The 22,736-nt window shown below is 49.7% G+C and overlaps 1 protein-coding gene across 1 annotated transcript in view; it reads left to right on the top strand.

Annotated features, from left to right (window-relative positions):
• The first annotated feature begins 8,443 nt into the window (after positions 1-8,443).
• The window catches only part of tmeff1a (transmembrane protein with EGF-like and two follistatin-like domains 1a), a 37,385-nt gene continuing 23,092 nt past the window's right edge, over positions 8,444-22,736 (top strand). Inside the window, exon 1 of the mRNA XM_030362695.1 lies at positions 8,444-9,219. Within this exon, the coding sequence (XP_030218555.1) occupies positions 9,057-9,219 (163 nt within the window). The 5' untranslated portion in view covers positions 8,444-9,056. The remainder of the gene's footprint in view (positions 9,220-22,736) is intronic.

Genomic DNA, 22,736 nt, shown 5'->3' with positions numbered 1-22,736 from the left:
GGGAGCAAGTGACAGCTGGGGGGGCCTGTGATTGGGCCGTCTGAAGTTAGGCATTCAGGACTTCTGAAGCACGTTTATTGAAGTGGTGGTGTGTTTGTGTGAAGGCTTATCGATAAATGGTGTTACAGGGGATTATTTGAAGAAGATCCAGGCCTCCATTTATTAATCCGGATTCGGTCGGATAGTCAATGTCTTCTGTTTCTGCATCAGGGTTTTAAAGCTACTGTTGCGTTCTAATGTCCCCTCCTTCATGGGAGAATACAACTGTCCATCTGTCCATCCTTCTGTCGGTCGATTTGTCTGTTTGTCTAGCTATCTATATATTTTTAACTGTGTCCGTGTTACGTTCACACACATAATGTGTGTGTATGTCTGTAAGTTCATCTGTGTATGTGCGCATGTGTGGGTGTGTGCTTTACGTTCCTATACGGACAAATGGGAGATTTTGCGCAGCTGCGCTGTTCTGGATTCCTTTCCTCCTGTAGGCTGGTTGTTCCCGCCGCGGCCTGACGTCGCCTATAAAGACCGCCCAGCCCAGACTGCAGGGCGGGGGATTTGTTCCTGGGCCCGCACGCCACCGATCGTTCATGTGTGAATTGTTGTCTCTTGTGCTAAGTAATTTACGGTCCAGCGCCGTCTTTTCCCATGTGGGAACATTATTGCTTTCATTTCACTTTATACGTTGTTGGTTAGGAGATGGTTGTTTTCACGTTTTAAGTTAGGTTGGAGCAGAGTAGACATAGGTCCCGGCTAATTCACATTCCCTTTTACTTTCGGTGTAGGACAAGTTGGGTCCCCCAGAGTTAGGGTTAGTTAGGGTTTCCTTTCTGTTTTGTTATCTTTCCTTTCGTTGATTTAATAACCGTCCCGCCATGTGTAAGGCAGCGTCTACTAAATAAAACGTCTGTTTCAACGTGACTTTCAGTCTGTGTTACTCGGTCCGGTGTGACCCAAAGCTGATTCGTAACATAACTCCCGGACGAGCCCCCATTATGTTACGAATCAGCTTTGGGTCACACCGGACCGAGTAACACAGACTGAAAGTCACGTTGAAACAGACGTTTTATTTAGTAGACGCTGCCTTACACATGGCGGGACGGTTATTAAATCAACGAAAGGAAAGATAACAAAACAGAAAGGAAACCCTAACTAACCCTAACTCTGGGGGACCCAACTTGTCGTAAATGTCTGTCTGTCTGACTGTTTGTCTCTATCCATCTATCTCTATCTCTTTCTCTCTCTGTCACATATACACACACACACACACACACACACACACACACACACACACACACACACACACACACAACTGAAACGGGCAGTTGGCCATAACAGCCTCTTACCTGGGGGTCTTCGATGTCTAAAGGGCAGGAGGCGGCTGCTCAGGCCGGGAGAAGGGTTTGGTACTTGTTTAGCAAAACTATTTTAAAGATCAATGTTGTATGTTTGTCCTTTTTTTAAGGAGTGAGAGTAAGATTTACAAGACTACAAAAATACAAAAGAATAAGCATTCCATCTTCAAGTATAATATCATGACAACAAACACAGCATAATCTAGCCGATCCTTCTCAGTATGTGGGCAGGTATCGAGCTAGACTTCAAATGAGTCTTTTTAAACACATGTCCTGCCTCGCTACACATTCTCACGCAGGGATTTGTCAGGTTGAATCATTTAAGACATGGGAAACTTTTTTTTTTTCAAAGCCCTATAGGCAAGAGGAGAGATTTAAAGGAGACTTAGGGTTCATGGTCCTGGTAATAATGACAAGTTCTTCACAGCAGGTTTTTTTTATCCGATAAAAACCAGTCAGGATCAGTTTCAAGTTTGAACGCCTTTATTTCCTTGTAGCCATCACCTACTATCCTTTTGCTTTTATTTATGAGAAGCACATTGTATTGCCAATGTATGGAAGGCTACACTTGCCCTCACCTGGAGCTGATTTACCAGTAGGCCTATACAGCGTTTAAAACGGATGGTTGGTTCCGTCATGTTCATGCGCGTCACTAGTAAACCATGGTCCATGTCACCAACTGGGCAACTCTGTTATCGAAATCTGGCCCCAGTTGCCGAACAGAAGTAGAATCATAATAGCGTCATGACATGAGGTGGCGTTCCCGAGAATTTTAGGACGTCGAGAAAATGTTTTCCACAGAATTCCCAGCGATGTGGATGCCAATATTTAGGCGCATTCACTCTCCTGGTGTCAACGAGACAGCTCGCCAATGATGGCGCTCACGCTCAAGTCTCGATTCCACCGGAGGCGTCGGCGCCGCTGCTAATCGCTTCCACTCTAATCAATGAGACCATTTCCACCGGGCGAGCCGCGGAACGTTTCAGCAGCGTCCCAGGAACGGCGTGCCGCGCCGCGGCGCTATCTTTCCGTCCAAATCTATTTTTGCCGCGAGCCGCTGCTAAACCGCGTCAATTTCGACAGAGCAGGTCGAGCCGGGCAGGAAGTGAAAAGTAAAAGCCATAGAGCATCCGGTAAATTTTCAAAATAAAACACAATACTCAGCTCATGTAACTTCAGATCAACATTATTACGTCATGACCGGTGGCACCAGGTCAGCAGTCAATCAATCAAAGGGTCTCAGAGGGTCGGCAACATGGACGACGAGAGACTCATTGTCGAAGTTCAGCAAAATGAAGTCATTTATGTACCAAATCATCCTTTTTATAAGGAAAATGTCAGAAAAGACAAAGCGTGGCATTTAATTGCAATAGTTTTGAGAGTGGAAGGTGAGTACATTAGGTTTAGGATTATCTCGTGATCTCGCCAGAAAACGGTTGGCTCGCAAGGCAGAGGACGCAGCCGTTCCGCGGTACGTACGCGTCCGGTGGAATCCCCAACGAGAGAGGGAGCTCCCGATTCCCGCTCTGTCTCATCATGGACTTCAAAACTCCCTCTCTCGTTACTAATTGTGGATGTTGCCAAGCTGTCACTCCGTTCGAGACTGGCCAATAGAGACGTGTCTTACATCTTTCGGCGTAGGTCCCGCCCACGAGATTCAGCTCAACAGCAAGCAAAGCTTTTGGATTCGCAAGCAAAACTTTAGGATTCGCAAACAAAACTTTTTGATTCGCAAACAAAACTTTTTGATTCGCAAACAAAACTTTTTGATTCGCAAACAAAACTTTTGGATTTGCAAACAAAACTTTTGGATTTGCAAAAAAGACTTTTGGATTCCCATTAATTCTTTTTTTATCACATTAATTTATCTTGCAATAAAATTTTTTTTGATTGCAGTGTCGATAGTTTTGCTCTCAAATCTATTTTTTGATTGCAGTGTGGAAAGTTTTGCTCTCAAACCTATTATTTTTGATGCATAATAAAGACACAAATCTACCTCGATACAGCCGGAGCCACTTGCCAAACACGCCCATTGCTCTGCCAGACACGCCCATTGCTCTGCCAAACACGCCCATTGCCAAACACGCCCATTGCTCGTTCTATGGTGGCCATTAAGGATGAGTCGGTCGCGAGTCTCGCGACCGATTCGTTCACAACGAACAAATCCCGAAGGTGAACGACAAGAGCTGGTTCCCAAAACAAGAGAACTGGTTCTTTGATTCTTTTTTTTTTTTAACATAAAACAAAAATCTGGTCACGTAAATAAAATATACAAACAAACAGAGCTTCGTCTCCCCGCGACCTTATATTGATTGAGTCTACAACGTTCTCAAAGATTCAGCAAGTGAAAGGTAGCAATGGTGTTGCTATGGCACCTGGGTAAACAAAATGACAAGGTGGTACCGTCCGCCACACACGTTAACTAATGATCGCTGTAGGCTTCAATATCATGCAAGCACTTCATACGTTTTCTATTTATTTTGTTCTACAACACAATTGCATGCTTTAATAAAGTATTGTTTTACCTACCATTACGAGTCTTGTTTGCTCTAATATTAATAAGCAGTGCTTAGAGCTACTTGGAAGACGTCATTTAATTCTTACTGCACCGCTTTATGTATTAAGGATATTTATGAAAAAAAAGGCACGTATGTGCTTTATATATGCTTAATATTTACACTTAAACTGGGTAATTTCGCCAGAACATTAGAAAGTCAAAGTAGTAGGCTACATGCATGCATGTTGAACATTTATTCAATCATTTCATTGACCAACAATATCCCGTCACACTTGGTATGGGCCGAGTTGTTCGGCGCCAAACTTAAAGGAGAAAGAGGGGGGGGGGGGGGGGGGGGGTCTTGAAGTCTATAACCCAAGCAACCATGTAAATCCTTCCACTGTCAAATTTTGCTCGAATTTGCGCGCTTTCTCTGTCTGACGTATCTTGGGTCATGCCATTCGACGTGGGGCCACTCATATATCCCCCTACATTTCCGAAAATAGACTTGACCTGTTTGGCAGAGCAACGGGCGTTTCTGGCAGAGCAATGGGCGTGTTTGGCAAAGTAATGGGCGTGTCTGGCAGAGCAATGGGCGTGTTTGGCAAGTGGCTCCGGCTGCAGATAGACCTACTTGCAATTTCCAGCGATGTGAACGTGCCATTATACCCCCAGGTGTATGACGGATAATTGAGCAACGCTTGCTACAGTCCAGTGGGTAGGCTGGTAGACTGATCAATCCAGCACACATCTAGGTGTACACGCCCATCTGGGATGTCAGAAGCTGCACATTTTCAAAACGTCTTGTAATGCCTAATCACACTCACACCTGGTGGTATAATATTTCCCCTTTAATATGTGCATTAGCTTTTAAGCCTATCATTGCGTTATATTTTAAACCCACCTTATAATTAAAGTGAGGGGCTCACTACATGAGTATTCAGGAGCAATCAGCCCAAATCAGTAATAAGCACTTGGGTGATCTTTAAATATTTCGGGAGCATTGCGCAGCCCACCCGGCTCATGCCTCTAGTTTTGTCTCCGTACTGTGACTGTTTGAGTTACACCAGAGAGCATGGGCATTTATATAAACCGCCGCTAGGGGGAGGTATTTCCCAACTAAACGGACACGGGTCGTGTATATTTCCCTGGCAGCAGGCTCAATTTATGTTATCACTTTTATGGAATACCATTATAACTCAAGTTATCCAAGAGAATTACCACCACCAATGCCTGCACCAAGCCATGTGCACTGCTGGAGGGCTAAACAGAGAACATACACCAGGCCCCAGGGCCGTTGCACCAAATCCTGGGCCCCTATACAAGAGGTACTGATGGCCCCCCCCCCCCCCCCCCCCCGGATTCCCCCTACCAGCCCCCTGCGCTGAATAGAGAACTGGGTAGAGAACAATTGTTGATGGGGGGGGGGGGGGGGGGGGGGGGTGTGTGACTCCCAACACTATGGGCTCGTGGATAATTTTGAATTTTTATTTTTATTTATTTATTTTTGCCATGGGCCCCCCCTCTGCCTTGGGCCCCCCCACGACTGCCTCACTTTCCCCCGCAGTCCCTCGGCCCTGCCAGGCCCAACTGATACACTACTCCCATAAGGTTTTCGCTATCGATTGTCACTTGCACGCAGAACCTCCGTGACCAACCAGCGTCGACCTCACCTCTCTCACACACACACACACACACACACACACACACACACACACACACACACACACACACACACACTCACACACACACTCTCTCACTCATACACACGCGTACACTCACACAAACACTCTCACACACTCACAAACACACACACAGACCCTCTCGCACACACACACAAACACACACACACACAAACACACGCACACACTCACACAAACACACTCTCTCACAAACTCACACACACACCCTCTCACTCATACACACACACACAAAAATACACACACTCACACACACTCTCTCACTCATACACACGCGTACACTCACACAAACACACTCTCTCACACACACACACTCACATACAAACACACACACACAGACCCTCTTGCACACACGCACACACACACACACACACTCACACACACACACACAGACCCTCTTGCACACACACACACACACACACACACACACACACACACACACACACACACACACACACACACACACACACACACAAACACACACACACACACACACACACCCAAGTGGTCCCAGCAGCCAGACAGGCTTATCAGGTATTGATCCGGTTTGACATCTGGAGATATTGGGGCAGCGGACAGAGCGGAAAGACGCAGGCGGGTCAGGTTTTCGTGTTTGATTGCTGCCATGTCATGTGCATTAATATTAAGTTCATACTATAACACTGTCACTATTAGTGAGTTATTTTTGATAATCATCTCCTTCCAGAGTTGATTTGAGAGGTTGTGGTAATAATTCAGTCTTTTCTGTTTTAATTAGCGTCCCAGATAACAGATAGACAGCCATAACCTTTATCTCTCTTATCTCTTGGCTGTGTTCTCTCTTCTTTCTCTGTCGGCCTCACAATGAGAGCAGTGAACAGCCCCTCGGGATATGGATTCAAATTTAGATAGAAGAGAAGACTCTTCCAATGCTACCTCACTTTCTCTCTATCCCTCTGTGTCTGTCTGTCTCCGCCTGTCTCTCTCCCTATTTATGTCTCCCTCTTTCTGCCTCACCCTCTCTGTCTTTCTCCCTGTGTCTGCCCTCTCTCTGTCTCTCTCTGTCTCTCCCCCTCTCTCTGTCTCTCCCCCTCTCTCCCCGTCTCTGCCTCCCTCTCTTTATGTCTATTCCTCTCTCTGTCACTCCCCCTCTCTCTGTCTCTGCCTCACTCTCTCAGACTCTCTCCCTCAGGCTCTCTCTCTGTCTCTCTCCATTTCTCTGTCTCTCTCCTTCTCTCTGCCTCTCTCTATGTGCCTCTCCCTCTCTGTGTCTTTGCCTCTCTCTCTCTCCCTCTCTTACCCTCTCAGATGTATAAAGAGCACTTGAACAAACCCCTCAGACACCATGAAACAGGGTGTTGGTCAGCGCTCCACGCTGGAATGTTCTGTCGTCTGGTTCTCTGTTGCATCTCACGCCAGGGTTCCCTGTTTTCTTATGTCCAAGTCACAGCCATCGTTCCACCAAGCCCCTCTCCTCCATGCAGACACTCTCAATTGCAACGTAAAACGTGATTCATGTGCCATTTATCATTTTTTATGATTTGGGGGTCGTTTTTTTAATGTGGTTGTCACAGTTACAGGTTAATGTCTCATATTAAGCCTGCTGTGCGAATGAGTTATTAAAACATTATTGCAGTCGTCAGTCACCTCTGTCCCGTGACCGAGTTGAAACCTTAATATCAGTAATGTAGACTCAGAAATCCCTCCTGCTCTCAGTACGCAGCTCTATAGAAACACTGGGTGGTGTGCTGACCAAACCTCTAAAAGATACCTCTATTATAATAGAGGAATCTCCTTTGCTGATATGCCTAGGGGCGGCATCAACTCCGGAGGTGGAGCAGGTTGGCTGATAACGATAGTTTGATCGCCGGCTCCTCCTAGCTGAGTGTTGAGGTGTCCCCGAGCAAGACACCTCACCCTGACTGCTCCTGACGAGCTGGCTGTCGCCCTGCGTGGATGACTCCGCCATCAGTGTGTGAATGTGTGAACGACTGGTTGTGAGTCACTTTGGATAAAAGCATCAGCAAAATCCCAAAAATGTAAATGTATTAGCCCCATGGCCATCACCAGCCAGAGAACAGGAGGTAGCTGAATTGCCGGTGGACTGCTGCTGTGGCCGAAGCCTCTTTTTATAGGGACTTCATCGAGGTCCTCAAGCCTCAAAGAAGAAATATACTTTCACTTTCACTTTCATTCACACTAACACACTAGTGTAGCGATGCACCTGCAGCCCCGCCCCCTAGGTGACATTAACGGAGCCCCCCCAGATGAGGACGCAGGGTGGTGGTGTTGGAAGACCACTTTCGTGTGGACAACGATACTTGACCTGGTGGTCCATGCTGCCATGCACAAGACCATAATGTGTGTGTGTGTGTGTGTGTGTGTGTGTGTGTGTGTGTGTGTGTGTGTGTGTGTGTGTGTGTGTGTGTGTGTGTGTGTGTCTGGAGACGGCTGGTTCAATCTGGGCACATTGACTACAGTACAGGTGTGCAGCCTCACCCAGCCCTAGTGACCCTCTCCATAATGCTGACGGACACTGACACTTACCCCCTCCGCCTTGTCCGGGGCAGAAACTAGCCCTTTAGAACATGCCCTGAGCCCTTCAGAGGGCAGACTCTGACTGAGCACTAGTGCCCTAGAGGCTGACATTGCAGCCCGTATCGTCAGTGAAGCGCTCTCACAAATGATCAGAGAATAGGTTCCAGGTGGGAAAATCCTTAAATGAGTTTGTGTGTGTGTGTGTGTGTGTGTGTGTGTGTGTGTGTGTGTGTGTGTGTGTGTGTGTGTGTTTATCAATGGTATAAATATTTGTATTTGTAACATTACGTCTCATTTGCATTTTGGAAGCACCTGTTAATTTTACGGTGCTGTGGGGGTGGGGGTTGGAGTCCTCCTCTCCTCTCCTCCTCACGTGACCGCTCCGGTCCTCCGGTCCAGATCTCTTTGTTGTGGGTCCGGCTGCCGCAGCTGCTCCTGGCGCGGTGCTCACCTCGTCTCTCTCCCTCTCTCTCCCCCCTCCCTCTCGCTCTCTCTCTCTCTGTCTACACACTGACGGCGGCAGCCACGGCGTGGGGATTCACGTCCGCTCCTCGAGCAGCTCCACAGCCAGGTCCGGGGAAGGGGAGCGCAGACTACAGACGGAGGTCTAACAGCGGTACAGTCGGGGCGGTAGAAAACAACAACAATAACAACAACATAAATACGCGAGTCACACGGAAAGCCAGCGGAGGAGGAGGAGGATGGCGCTGCTGCGTTTTGTCTCGTCGCGTGGAGGAACAGCGACATCAGGTCAGCGGCTCCTCGGATGAAACCTCGGCTCGTCCGCGTGTCACCACCGATTCATCACCGTTCATCTACCGAAGTGCACCGCCGTCCACCGCTCCGGGTCGGATCTGACATCTCTCCGCCGTTCGCACCGTGAATCGGTTCCGTACCTCGTCGGACCCCCCCCCCCCGCCTCCAGCAGCAGCACACAGGACGCTGCAACCGGGCGACGACAGCCAGGCCAGACCCCCGAATCTCTGCAGCATGGCCAGCGTGGGTCCGGGAGGCGTGTCCGGGTGGCCCGGGCGGCTGGTGTGGTACTACCTGGCCGTCTCCTGCATCGGCTCCCTGGGCTTCTGGTCGCCGGGGACGCTTGCCTCGTACCCCCAGAGTGGAGAGTGTAAAGGGAAGGGGAAAGACTGCACAGGTGAGCCCCCCATGGGCTCCGTCCCACATAATAACTGCTAATGTTGTGTCTGCATAAACTCGTGTGTGTGTGTGTGTGTGTGTGTGTGTGTGTGTGTGTGTGTGTGTGTGTGTGTGTGTGTGTGTGTGTGTGTGTGTGTGTGTGTGTTTGTGGTCGCTGACTTCATCACACACACACACACACACACACACACACACACACACACACACACACACACACACACACACACACACACACACACACACACACACACACACACACACACCTCGTTGTCGCCAGACAGACAACAGGGTGGTGTAGTTTGTGGAGGCCATTATTGACATAAACCAAAACAATTCCTCTCAATTGTCTTGTGGTACCATCTTAAGTCTTCTTTGAACGTCATCAAAAAAACCACACTTTTATTGTAGTACAGGTGACAACAATTTAGCACTAACCCCGCCGCGACGGCCGAGCCCCGCCCCGGCGGGCGATACTAACACGCACATCCACCCCACCGTAACTTCCCAGCATGGGGGCTGGAAGTGGCAGGTTTTTACGGTTTTAACGGCCGGTGTCAAAATATAAAAAGAGAGGGAAAAATAAGCTGAGAGACTTTTTAATCCAGTGTAGACATAACCCATCCTGCCCCTGTTTTATTGATGCCCCACCACATTGCCTATTGTGGTTCTCTGTTCTTCCATTAAATATTGAACATTTGCATCGTAGATCAATGGAAGCCTTCTGCGTTCCAATTTCAAGCCAAGCCACCGCGTAATTCTGCGTTCCAACCCGGTACCCAAACTAATATCCCAGACTTATCCCTAACCCAGTATCTTCGACCCATGCAGTATTAACCTTTTAATGCATTTCACCTGAATGGATTTAAACCTTTGTTCAAACTTCTACTCACACACTGTCAGAATAACAAACAGTTGGTTAGTTTTTTAGTTCAGTTTTAGCTAATAGCTAGCATTGTGCTATTCTGTGATTACACATGTTTGATGCAAACCATGGTGTTGCGTGCATGTTAATGTTGGCTAAATGGTAGCATAATAAGTGTGTGTGTGTCTGTGTGTCTGTGCGTGTGTTTCTGCGTCCATGCATGTACTCGTCTACATATCTCTGTCGGCCACATGTCTGTGTGGGCATGCTTCACGGAGCCTTATTTGCGGTGTGAATTTGTGCCGTTATGCTTCTCCCATTCAAGACGTACCTCTCTACCAACAGCCCTCCCCCAAAGTAAACCCCCGATTCCTGGGTGCCACGTCCGGGTGGTCTGGGGCCCACTACTGCTGCTACCTGTAAAACCACGTACACCAGAACAGAGTCACTGGGTCGCTGACTTCATCACAAACCCTCTAAACCTCGTCCCTCTGCCAGACTAGGAGGGGCTACGTTCCCTATGACAGACTGCATTCCTCCCCTCCCCCCAAACGTTAGAGAATTGCCATCATAATCGTGTGGAAATCCTTGTGATCCATTAAGGATTATTGTCGCTCAAAGCAAGATGGTGTCTGCTGGCACGTGCAGCCGACCGTGTTACAGCAGGAACCCAGGCCCCCCCTAACCCCTCCCCGCAGGCCTGCCTCTGTAAAATACAATAAACGCACCAGACCTCAGGGAGCTGATGCCTGAAAGTCTTTCAGGTCTGAGGTGTGTCTCGGTGGGCTGACCTACCTTTTCCAAATAAGTGCCCTCAAAAAGTGCTGGCTTCCTCTTTGTTGACTACTAGTTGTACTCAGAACAGGTTAATATATTATTAGTGGTAGTCAGGTGACTCAGAACAGGTTAATATAGTTTTAGTGGTACTGAAGTTCATGTTTGGATATATAATAGCAGATAAACAGCTGAAGTCAAAACTCAAGCGCACAAATCAATTGATCGCGTTGTTCAGCCGTGTTGAAAGTGTGTGTAAATAAAGAGGCACTAAGGAGAGGTATCTCTCTGAAGAAACGCTTGTTATGACAGCCTGTTGAAGCCCTGCTTGGTTGTGTATAATTCACCGGCTTTATGGGCCGTGGGATCCCGGTAATTACCCATAAACAAACAGCGCTTTGATAAACGACGAGAACTCCTCTTTCCTCGCCATTCTTCACCATGAAGAAATTGATTCAAACCCACAGCTTCCAAAAAGAAGAAAAACATAGCAGTTTGGTTGTAGCGCAACAAGCCTCGTTTAGACATTCAGGTTGAGTGTTTTACATGTAGGTCTGGCTTAAAAATGGGTTCCTGTTTACACCACAAGGTGTGATGTGGATCGGCCACTAAACGTCATTTAAGAACTGACCCATTAGTGACACCACAGGTGGGCGTGTTCACCCAGTGACGACACCTGCTAGTACAATAAGGGCCCTTCTAAAGAGGGGCCGAATGGCCATGTCGGCCATTTTGTGTCGCTGATCGATCACTGACTGAGCTCTATCCTCGTCTGCTCTACAGGAAGTAGCCACGCATCACTTCCTCCAGCTGTGCCTTTAAACCAGTCCATTACCCCCAGAACTGGAGTGTGACGGACGGGTTTAAAAGGTGTCAACAGCGTTTGATGGCCTGATGGCTCCAATTCAGGTTAAATGATCCTTAGTACCGCTGATACGGGATCAGGGTGGATCTATGTCTCAAAGTATCTCACATCTATAGATAGATACATGTATCCTTCGACCTCGAACTCTACCACTGATTCTTAAATGTCCGTATCAGTACAGTGTTATTCAAAGTGATGGAGGAGGGGGGGGGGGGGGGGGGGCCTCTCATCGATCAATCAATGACCGACGTTCTGATCGGTGGCGAGGCAGGGTGGAAACGCCATGCATCACTTCCTCTGACCAGTCCGTTACCCCCAGAACCACAGGCTGGCAGACGGATTCAAACACTTGGCTGCGAGGCAGTAAACAGCGCTTTGTTGCTGGTCTGCTGGACGTGGTCATTATGGGATGTACGTACGGTGCAGTTAATCAGGCCTTCAGGAGCAGATGCTCTGTTGGACGGCAGATGTACGGAGGTTAGCGTGTTGCTGTGCTGGGACTGTTTGGTTGGTCGTGTGTTTCGAGTGTTTGTGATCATTTAGCTGCCGTCTCTGTACACACAGATGTGTGGCCTCAGGTTTCCCCCTCCCTTCGGGTCCGTTGGGCCTGGGGATCCCTTTGAGACTTGAACTGCGATTAATTAGACAACGCAGAGTTGGCTCGATTAATCTTTTTTGTGGATAGTTGTAACAGTGTTATAGGGATATAGTGTTGTGGCTTGGATGTTTAACTCCCAGTCCCAACCCAAAGGTTCTGGGTTTGATCCCCAACGTCCCGGTCTACCTGCAGGCATCCTAGAGCAATGTGCCCCCTAACCCCTACCTGCCCCTTAATGACCTGTCTCTGTACTGTCTAACCCCTACCTGCTCCTTAATGACCTGTCTCTTTACTGTCACACCCCTACCTGCTCCTTAATGACCTGTCTCTGTACTGTCTAACCCCTACCTGCTCCTTATTGACCTGTCTCTGGACTGTCTAACCCCTACATGCTCCTTAATGACCTGTCTCTGGACTGTCTAACCCCTACCTGCTCCTTAATGACCTGTCTCTGTACTGTCTAACCCCTACATGCTCCTTAATGACCTGTCTCTGTACTGTCTATCCCCTACCTGCTCCTTAATGACCTGTCTCTGTACTGTCTAACCCCTACCTGCCCCTTAATGACCTGTCTCTGTACTGTCTAACCCCTACCTGCTCCTTAATGACCTGTCTCTGTACTGTCTAGCCTCTACCTGCTCCTCAATCACCTGTCTCTGTACTGTCTTACCCTACCCTACCTTTTCCTCAATAACCTGGCCTGTCCTAAGTTCACCTGAAGTCGCTTTGGATAAAAGCTGATGAGCAAATAGGATAGGAATTGAACCTGGCTCCCTACTCGGACTCTTCCCTAGAAGGCCTAGCCACAGCTGCCTCTACATGTACCTGCTTGGCGCCCCAAAGTCCAGTAGACCTCATCAGAGATAGACCGGGAGAAGGGATTAGGTACGGGGAGAATAAAATAGAAGTTCTGGTCAACGTTGTCTTTTTCTATTCTCATACGGCGCCGTGATTATCATAATGATCTCCGACCTCGGTCTGAACCATATGCACGAGCGCTGCACCTCGGGTTCAAGCGGTGACGAGCAGTAAGCCCTGGACATCACAGCCAATAACGCCTATTGATCAGCGGAGGGTGGAGAGACGTGTGAACCCTCCCTTTTCATATACATGCGGGTCATGTGACTAGACTAACAATAACTTGCTTCATCTCCCCGGATGATACATTTATTATTGATAGGGTTGCAGGAACGACAAAAAAGGAAAGAGATGATTAAAGAACAGGAGAAGGTAGCAGAGAGAGAGCGAGATGGCGGGGGGGGGGGGGGGGGGGGAGAGAGAAGGATGAAAGAGAGGAATGCTTCCACTCAGAGACAAAGGAAGGAAGAAACAAGGCATCGATCTTATTGGGAAGTCTAGAGAGAGGATTCCTCTTCGAAGAATGGTCCTGTGTCGAGGACATTTTAAAGTGTATGGAGGCCAATTAACCCTTCACTTCTCTAAGACCGCACACGCCCCTTCAGCCGGTGGTGGACTTACGTGACCCCGAAGACCTAGAGACCACTCAGAGGTCTGTGGTGCACCTATGAGACCCCTAGGACCTAGAGACCACCCAGAGGTCCACCACCCAGAGGTCTGGTGGACCTACGCAAACCCGAAGACCTAGGGACCACCCAGAGGTCTGTAGTGGACCTATGCGAAACCCAAAGACCTAGGGACCACCCAGAGGTCTGTAGTGGGCCTACGCTACCTCGAAGACGTGGAGACCACCCAGAGGTCGACCACCCAGAGGTTTGTGGTGGACCTACAAACCTACTCCTCCCTTTCTCCACCGTGGTGAAAGAAACCGTTGATTGTTCGAGCGGGTGGGCGGTGTTTTGTGTTGGAGAGCGTGACGCGAGAACGAAAGGAACGCAACCGACGACTTCAATCCTCGCCGCGTCCCCCGGTCGCGACGCGCCCCCCCCCTCACGCCACGCCTCCACACAGAACCGTGAACCCTGCCGCAGACCCTACGAACACTGAGCTGTAACTCCTCAGCCAGGACCCTCCTCTCTGTCTGTTCACTGTTGCAGTCGTTGTGGTAGTTTACGGCGGAAACACCCATGGGGATTAATAGAGATGACATTATCCTACCATCGATCGGTCTCAGATCCAACGGGGGCCTGGGTGCAGCCCTGCACGTCAGTCCGCTTCACAAACAACAGACAGGCTGCGGCAGATATCGCAGTATTGACTCTGGTGGCTCCTCACATTGGTTCCCAACATTGTCGGGCTTGTGACCCCAATTTAAGGTGTGAACGTCCCTGATACCCCGACTTCTAACTTCTTACACGCCATGTTTTTGTCGCGGTGCAGCTGCCTCCATAAACTCATCGTTGCATTTTGACCCGGTCTTCCTCTGCCGGTAATGTCCAGGTCCCAGAGAGCGTGGGCACACTGCATTGCACCACACCAATTAGTCTTAGTGGTGATAGGCCTAGTAATTCACCAGTGGCACAGAATCATTAGGCAGTCCGTTTGTATACAGGACCTTTATGAAAGCTCTCAAGCCTGGTAACACGTTATTTAATTCCGAATGGAGCAGGACATCTCGGTATCTTGTACGTCTTGCATATCAAGCGACCCTGGGTTGGGTCTTGACACCCAGGCTGAGGACCACTGGACCACACGTTGGGGATTCAGATCTGGTCATTGTTTGATGTGTTTTGGTGTCAAACGCCATGTTTTTATTTCACTGTTTTGTTCTGTACGAACTGTTCTGCAGTATCGTAGGTTTGAGAAAGTAGCTGGACAGATCTTATTTATAACGCTTAGCTCGTCTCATCTTGGTTATCTTAACTTAGATATTAATGTGTTCAATAGCTCTTTGTAACACATTTTATCAGATCTTCTCACTTTAATTATTTTAGCTTAATTATATAATCTAAAAGCACTAGTATGTAGTAATTAGTGTATAATCCACAAAGTCCTTTTCTACAGTAACCAAGAACAGACAAACGGCTTTAGAGAGAACGGATTCTTTTTTATTAGCAATCATCGCTATCTTACTCACTAACTAAATACAATTGATAAATCTATTGAGGAAAATCATTACATGACACTTACTACTCAATGCGGTCATAGACGACGACATCATCATGGAATGCCTACTGCACCTTTAATATCCGAATAATCTTATCTTAGACACTATGTGCTGGAGTCAGATTTGCTTAAAACGGGAAGAAATGGAGGTGATCTTATGCTTCACTTTGTATTTGTCCTTCAATCATATCAAATTTATTTAATCTTTGATCCCTTATGTATTCCTTAAAAGTGTAGGTCAGAATCAAGAGCTATTTTTTGAGTGTCATTTGTCTGAAATGGCGTAGCCATCCGTCAGCGGTGAGTGAGTGGACAGCAGTGTGAGAATGTCCTGAGCTGCCTGCGCCGGCCTTTGAATTAGACCATCGATTCATCCATGTGGACTGATCCCGGCTAACTTCTGGGAATCCATCTTAGTCTGTCAATCACAGGTGTGTGGCTGCAACACTCCTCAATGAGGAGCAGAATTTGGGAGGGGGCGGGAGCACAACGGTCTTCCTCTCTTTTATGCTCTCTCTCTCTCTCTCTCTCTCTCTCTCTCTCTCTCTCTCTCTCTCTCTCTCTCTCTCTCTCTCTCTCTCTCTCTCTCTCTCTCTCTCTCTCTCTCTCTCTCTCTCTCTCTCTCTCTCTCTCTCTCTCCACAACTCTGAAATGGTACTCATCTGCTGTCCATACCGTGGCTGACCCCTTCGTACCCCCTGTCCCCTGACTCCATCAGGTTATCTAAGCATCTCAGACGACCCCCTCCCCCCCATACTCCTCCACCCACTGCAAGCAATTAAAACCAGATTGCACAGAACTACCCTCCAAACACATGCAGAGATAGATAAGACAGTGTTTTGGCGCCGGGCGAGCGTGTGGGCTGTGTGTTGTTGGCGGGAACGCCGGACTGTGGCCATGAAACGGGGGGGCTCCCGTTGTGAGTGACGGGGGGAGGAGAACAACAGGTGGGGGGGGGGGGAGACGAGGGAGGATGGATTGACGGATGGAGCTCTCTTTACCCACATGGCATTTCAGCTGATATGTCTGTGAGCCAGGAGGAAGGAATGAAGGAAAGGAGGAAGGACGAAAGGTTAGATGGATGGCTGGAACGTACGGGATGAGAATCCCACGTCGGGTAGAACGAGGACTCTGCTCGACATCATCCCCTGGTCTGCTGAGCAGGAGGGGAGAGGAGAGGAGAGGAGAGGAGAGAGGAGGGGAGAGGAGAGGAGGAGAGGGGAGAGGAGAAGAGGAGAGGAGAGAGGAGAGGAGGAGAGGGGAGAGGAGAGGAGGAGAGGGGAGAGGAGAGGAGGGGAGGGGAGGAGAGGAGGGAGGAGGGGAGAGGAGAGGAGAGGAGAGGAGGTGAGGGGAGAGGAGAGGAGAGGAGAGGAGAGAGGAGGGGAGAGGAGAGGAGGAGAGGGGAGAGGAGAAGAGGAGAGGGGAGAGGAGGGGAGGAGGGGAGAGGAGAGGAGAGAGGAGGGGAGGGGAGAGGAGAGGAGGTGAGGGGAGAGGAGAGGAGGGGAGGAGAGGAGGGAGGAGAGGAGGAGAGGGGGGGAGGGGAGGAGAGGAGGGAGGAGGGGAGAGGAGAGGAGGGGAGAGGAGAGGAGGTGAGGGGAGAGGAGAGGAGGGGAGAGGAGGGGAGGAGAGGAGAGAGGAGGGGAGTGGAAAGGAGAGGAGGGGAGAGGAGAGGAGGGGGCGATGCTAGTGCTAGACATGCTAGTGCTAGCGGTGCCACATGGACGTCTGCATGTCTAGATTTAGATTTATAATTAGGCCATTTAGCAGACGCTTTTATCCAAAGCGATTTACAATAAGTACATTTGTCCGAAGCGGGTGGAACAACAATATATCGCTGACGGTACAGTAAGGAGGGACAAAACCGAGTGCAAAGCACCAACAATCGTTAGGCTAACCCGTTGCCCGTACACAACAGAGCTGTGTCTGTCGGTGTGTGTGCGCTACATGTGTGTGGTAAGGCGTGTGGTCGTGGCGGGGGCTGTGGTGGACCCCTGGCATTGCTGCTGATGGATGGGACTGCCAGGGCCATGGCCAGGGGGGGGGGGGGCGAAGCTGGGGGGGCACTTCATGTATTTATACCCCAGGATGTGATGGAGCCCGCTCGCACCGTTCTCTGTCCTACATCATGTTTATGGCAGATGGACCCTATGGATGACAAGAGATATCTAGTGCTGTGTGTGTGTGTGTGTGTGTGTGTGTGTGTGTGTGTGTGTGTGTGTGTGTGTGTGTGTGTGATTCCCTCTGTTCCTCCATACTCCTCCTCTTCCCTCCCCCTTCTCTCCTCTCCTCTCCCACCTTTCTCCCTTCTCTCCTCCCGTCCCCTTGTCTCCTCTCCTCTCCCTCCACTTTCCCACACTCTCCCTCCCTCCCTGCCAAGGAAGGAAGGAAGGGTGAAAGAATGAATACAATAGAAAGAAAAAACAAAACAAGAAAGAAAGTTGGCGGTTCTACGGCCAATTGAAATGCAAGTCTCCCCCTCTTCCTCACCCTCCCTCACCTGCTGCTATAGCGCTGATGTCCCCCTTCCTCCCCCCTCCTCCCCCCTCCCTTCCCATGTGCCCAGAATAGGAATAGACTCAGATTAGTTAAGCATGACTTAGCTCTGGCCACATCAACTCTCTCTCTCTCTCTCTCTCTCTCTCTCTCTCTCTCTCTCTCTCTCTCTCTCTCTCTCTCTCTCTCTCTCTCTCTCTCTCTCTCTCTCTCTCTCTCTCTCTCTCTCTCTCTCTCGCTCTCTCTCTCGCTCTCTCTCTCGCTCTCTCTCTCGCTCTCTCATATTGAAACCAAAAAGTACATACTGCCATTCAACACTTTCGGTGGCTTTTGGTTAGCATTCTGAGGGTATTGGTAGCCGCTGCAGTCGTTAGCAGCATAGCTGCTACGTGTTGTTTGGCCCTGCAGTGAGAACAGCTAAGCCCAGCTAAGGAAGATAAACTAAGCTAGCCCCTGAGCCTAAATTGAATATCTGCCTTTCAACTGCAGGTTTGGTCCTTTCAGTGGGAACAGCTAAGCTAAGAAAAACTAAGCTAAGGGAGTTAAGCTAGCTCCCCAGGCTAAATCTGTTCTCAGACTCTCATCAGAGAACTGTCCCCCCCCCCCCCCCCCCCCCCTTCCCCTTCGCCAATGGAGCAGTAAAACCATACCTGACAGCGTTTAAATCTGGCGGGTGACCACGCTTCCAAATCAATAGGGGCTACGGTTGTCTTCAGTGCCACGTGATTATTACTTATGGGGTGGCGTGGGTCAGCTGCACAGAGGGTCAAAGGTTGTATTTTCAGAATGAATGATTATGACTACTTCTTCTACTACTACTACTACTACTACTACTACTATGTAATCATTCAGCAGTGGCTATTGTCCAGAGAGACGAAAAAATAAAGTGAATTCAGATAGGCAGCTAGTGAATTCAGATGCGCAGTGAATTCAGATGAGCAGTCATCAAGGAGCAGGTGGGTTGATGCCTTGCTCAAGGATGCCTTGTTCAGGGATGCCTACAGCTAGGCTGTAGGCATTGGGGATCGCTCCGTTCTGACTGGAGTCAAAGTCGTTAACTGCATCCCTGAAGGGATGTCCGGTGGTCGGACGCTGAGATAGATACGGCAACTTACAGAAGCTCACAGCGCGTTCGGCTTCCCGCTCGGTTGTCTTTGGCAGCGTTGGCCGTCCGTCTTCTGTGGTGCTCCGTTTGGTTTATCTCCACGACCCAAACGCTTCGTGGATGTGGGGCGGCAGTAGCTCAGGAAGTAGAGCATGTTGACTGGTAACCAGAAGGTTCCTAGTTGGATCCCCGGCTTCTCCTAGCTGAGCGTGGAGGTGTCCCTGAGCAAGGCACCCTCACCCTGACTGCTCACGACGAGCTGGCTGTCGCCCTGCGGGATTGACTCCGCCGTCGGTGTGTGAATGTGTGTGTGAATGGTTGTAGGTCGCTTTGGATAAAAGCAAAATCCCCTCAATGTAAAATGTAAAAATGTAATGTTGTGGCTTGTTGTGTTTCCCAAACAGATCGCGGTAGTTTCGTGATCGTAGCACAACAATTCAGTGCAGAGCGGAAAGCTCACATTCGTATTCCGATGTGAGTCGAAATCTTTTGCGTACGAGAAGCGGTGTCTTGACTGAAGTCTCACAAATCGGAAAACATAGTCCTGAAATTCGACCCCCCAGTATTTTATTTTATAATCGCCATATTTCATACGTTTACTACAGCGGTGTGAATGAAAGGTCATACTCCACATTCCCATCTTCACTCACCTCACCCGGCACATTTACACAACATGAAAAACGACACGCACGCAAGGGTTTGACGGCAAAAAGACGGAAGGAAGGGCTGAAAGAGGAGAGGCCTGTGAAAGAGGAGCCACGACGAGGAGCCAGACTCTCAGCGGATACCTGCGGCAGAGCCGTCCGTCCCAGTCTGCTCTCCTACCTAAATAATGCATGAGGCTCCTTTGTTGAACGTGACTTCCAGCAGCGGCGTTAATAATGGATGACGCTAGTTGTTGTTGATGTACACCGGCTTTCTGTTACGCCTCAGTCCTGGTTGTTTGTTCTGCTTTAAGGTGCTGTCGCTAAGATTTAAGGGGCCTACATTCGAGTGTGATTTGTTATCGATGCCACACGGCCCTCCGTCAGGTGTTAGTGAGGTGAAATGCTCCGTGGGAACGGGTGGCTGTACGGAGGCCTCGGTACGAGCCTGTTTAGATTTGAGGCGGCGCCAGGATCCTTACCGTCCATTCAGGGCCTCACTTTCCTGAACCCTAGTGGCTACGACATACCTGGTGGCACAGCATAGTGGGCGGTGGTGTAGGTAGGTAGATAAACAGACACTGAGAGGGTGAGAGAGAGAGAGACACACAGAGACACAGAGAGACAAAGAAAGAGAGATGGATGCAGAGACACAGAGGGAGGCAGCTGTTGTTCAGAGTCCTTGTTGGGGGTCAGGGTATCACAGAGGTTCTGGCACGCGGCCTGGAGTTAATAAACTCTTGTCTGCGGCTCGTAGTGCTCTACCCCAGCAGAATGCTAATTCAGCCATCTTGGATCACGCCTTGGTCGTTGTGGACGCTGTGGGGACGAATAAAGATTCACGCCGTTTTCATCTTTAGTGTTGTCCTACCTGTCACCGCGGCGATCCGAAAGAGGTAACTGGTGACTTGGATTATACATTTTTTAAAGCGATGGGGTTAAAAAACAATCTCAAAAGTGATGTACAAATGCTAACATATAAAAGGCTATTCGTCAATAAAGTGATTCAAATTTAAACAAGCGTGAGTTTAAGACAAAGGAGAGAAGTCCCAGAGGCGAATAGTGAGGAAATAAATAAATGATCCCAGAGAGTGGGTCTGCGGTGATCGTCTGAGGTACAGTGCTAATGTTGTTGTAAGAAAACGAATCACACCGAGCCACGCTGATCACGATTCAGCGGCGTACAGTGATGTGTCCGTGTCGTTACAGCAACATCCCCACGGTCACATTTGAAGCACACAGAGGAGGCGTTTACTAAGCGTGTGGGCCTGTCTGAGTGATGTATTGGTCATGTGTTCTGTGTGTCCTGGCGTCACACTGCATCATGTGTCCCAGCGTTGGAACCACGACTCGAACGGACTCCTTCACAGCACGCGTCAACGGCGCCACTTTGTTTCACCACATCTCCTTTGTGTTAAGCACGTTGTGTCGGCTGCCGCGCACACGGCAACACAGCAAGGAGGGGCGAGGGAGGGACGGAGGGAGGAACGGGGAGGGAGGGGGGACAGGGGAGGGAGGGAGGGAGGGAGGGAGGGAGGGAGGAACGGGGAGGGAGGGAGGACAGGGGAGGGAGGGAGGGGGGACAGGGGAGGGAGGACAGGGGAGGGAGGGAGGAACGGGGAGGGAGGGAGGACAGGGGAGGGAGGGAGGGAGAGAGGACGGGGGAGGGAGGGAGGTCATATTTAATTCACAGTGCTTTAAATTGGAAACACTGTCACCAGAAACCGGGCCCCAGTCCGTCCCCCTCGGGGTGGAGGTGTGGGGGAACCGTGGTTCCGTCGGTTCCTACCTCGGGGGGCTCTGTGCTGGGGTCACACGGCGTTCAGTGTTGGTCGTCTCGAGGGCTTGGGTGTTGTCGTACGGTGTGTTGGTAAAACAAAGACTATCGGCGCGTTGCGACCACTCGCTCAGCTCCCCTCCGTCGGCGTCCGTTCCCATACAGGTCCCTTCGTAGCGGCTACCCAACGGTGGTCAAAGGGAGACGTAATTAGTTCTGCGGCGCTTTTTCGTCTTACGCGATCATTTAGCGACAGTTTTGACCGTGATCATCTTTTTTGTTAAAATGGCGCTGTTTACATGTTGTGGCTGTGTCGACTTCTCCTCACGTCATATCCCGCCTTAATCATACATCGTATTCACGTCATCTCCCGCCTCGACCGGATCCAACCAGCGTCGACTAGTTAGGAGCTGCTCAGGAAGCTCCTACCCTGAGACAGGTACTAACCTGGGCCGCTAACTCACCCGCTAAACAGGGAAGTTGGGCGGATCCTCTCTCCCAAGCCCCGCCCACAGCGGCTCACTCGAGGGAAGGGTCCCTCAGTCAGAACGCGCCGGTTGTTGAATTGTTTCGGCTTCATTCCAGTCCACATGTCTGACAGCCCCGGGCTCCTCAGACCCAACCAGGGAAGCAATGTCGTGTCTGAAAGGCAACCTCTTTCTGCTTGTAATGTCATCCTCACTAGGATTGGGATTCTTTTGGATGTCCTTGATGATGACAACTGAAGTATTGCAAAGTAGTCGGGCCTTGAGGTGGTCATTTTAATCTTAGGCAGCCGACTGCGACATTCAGACTTTCATGCAGTTTGCTTTGCCTTGACAGCAAAGGGCTGCACTGGGAATAGAACCACAACCCTGGCAGCATTAGTGTTGCTCTTCTTATTGAAACAGGGATATAACCCCGAACCCTGGCGGCATGAGTGCCTTGCTCTTCGTATCGAAACAGGGAATAGAACCACAAACCCTGGCAGTGATTGTGATTTCCGGAAGGCAGATCATTTCTAGAAAGTTATCAAGAAGAAGGTAGAATGTTTGTAGAGTGTTTCAAGAACATTTTCTAGAATGTTTCCCCAACATTCAGTTCAGGAACGTTTGTAGGACATTCTAGACTGGCGTTCCGCTGACGTGGGGGCCGTGGTGAGAGGGTGGAACTGTTGTGAGTTGGAATGTGTTCCCAGAGGACACATTTTCCTGGCGCACAGATGCCGGCGCTCTGACTCCATCACCCCTGGACGCTGGAGTGGTCTGTTGTCTGGAGCGGGTGAAACACAACCCTGGAGTGTAGTGTGTGTGTGTGTGTGTGTTTCCGGGAAGAAAGTGTGTGTGTGTATGTGTGTTCATAAGTGTTTGTGTGTGTGTGTATGTGTGTGTGTG

This window comes from Gadus morhua, chromosome 8, assembly GCF_902167405.1.
Source record: "Gadus morhua chromosome 8, gadMor3.0, whole genome shotgun sequence".
Classification (NCBI taxonomy): domain Eukaryota; kingdom Metazoa; phylum Chordata; class Actinopteri; order Gadiformes; family Gadidae; genus Gadus; species Gadus morhua.
The sequence above is the reverse complement of the archived record's forward strand: the minus strand, read 5'-3'. Positions and strand labels throughout refer to the sequence as shown.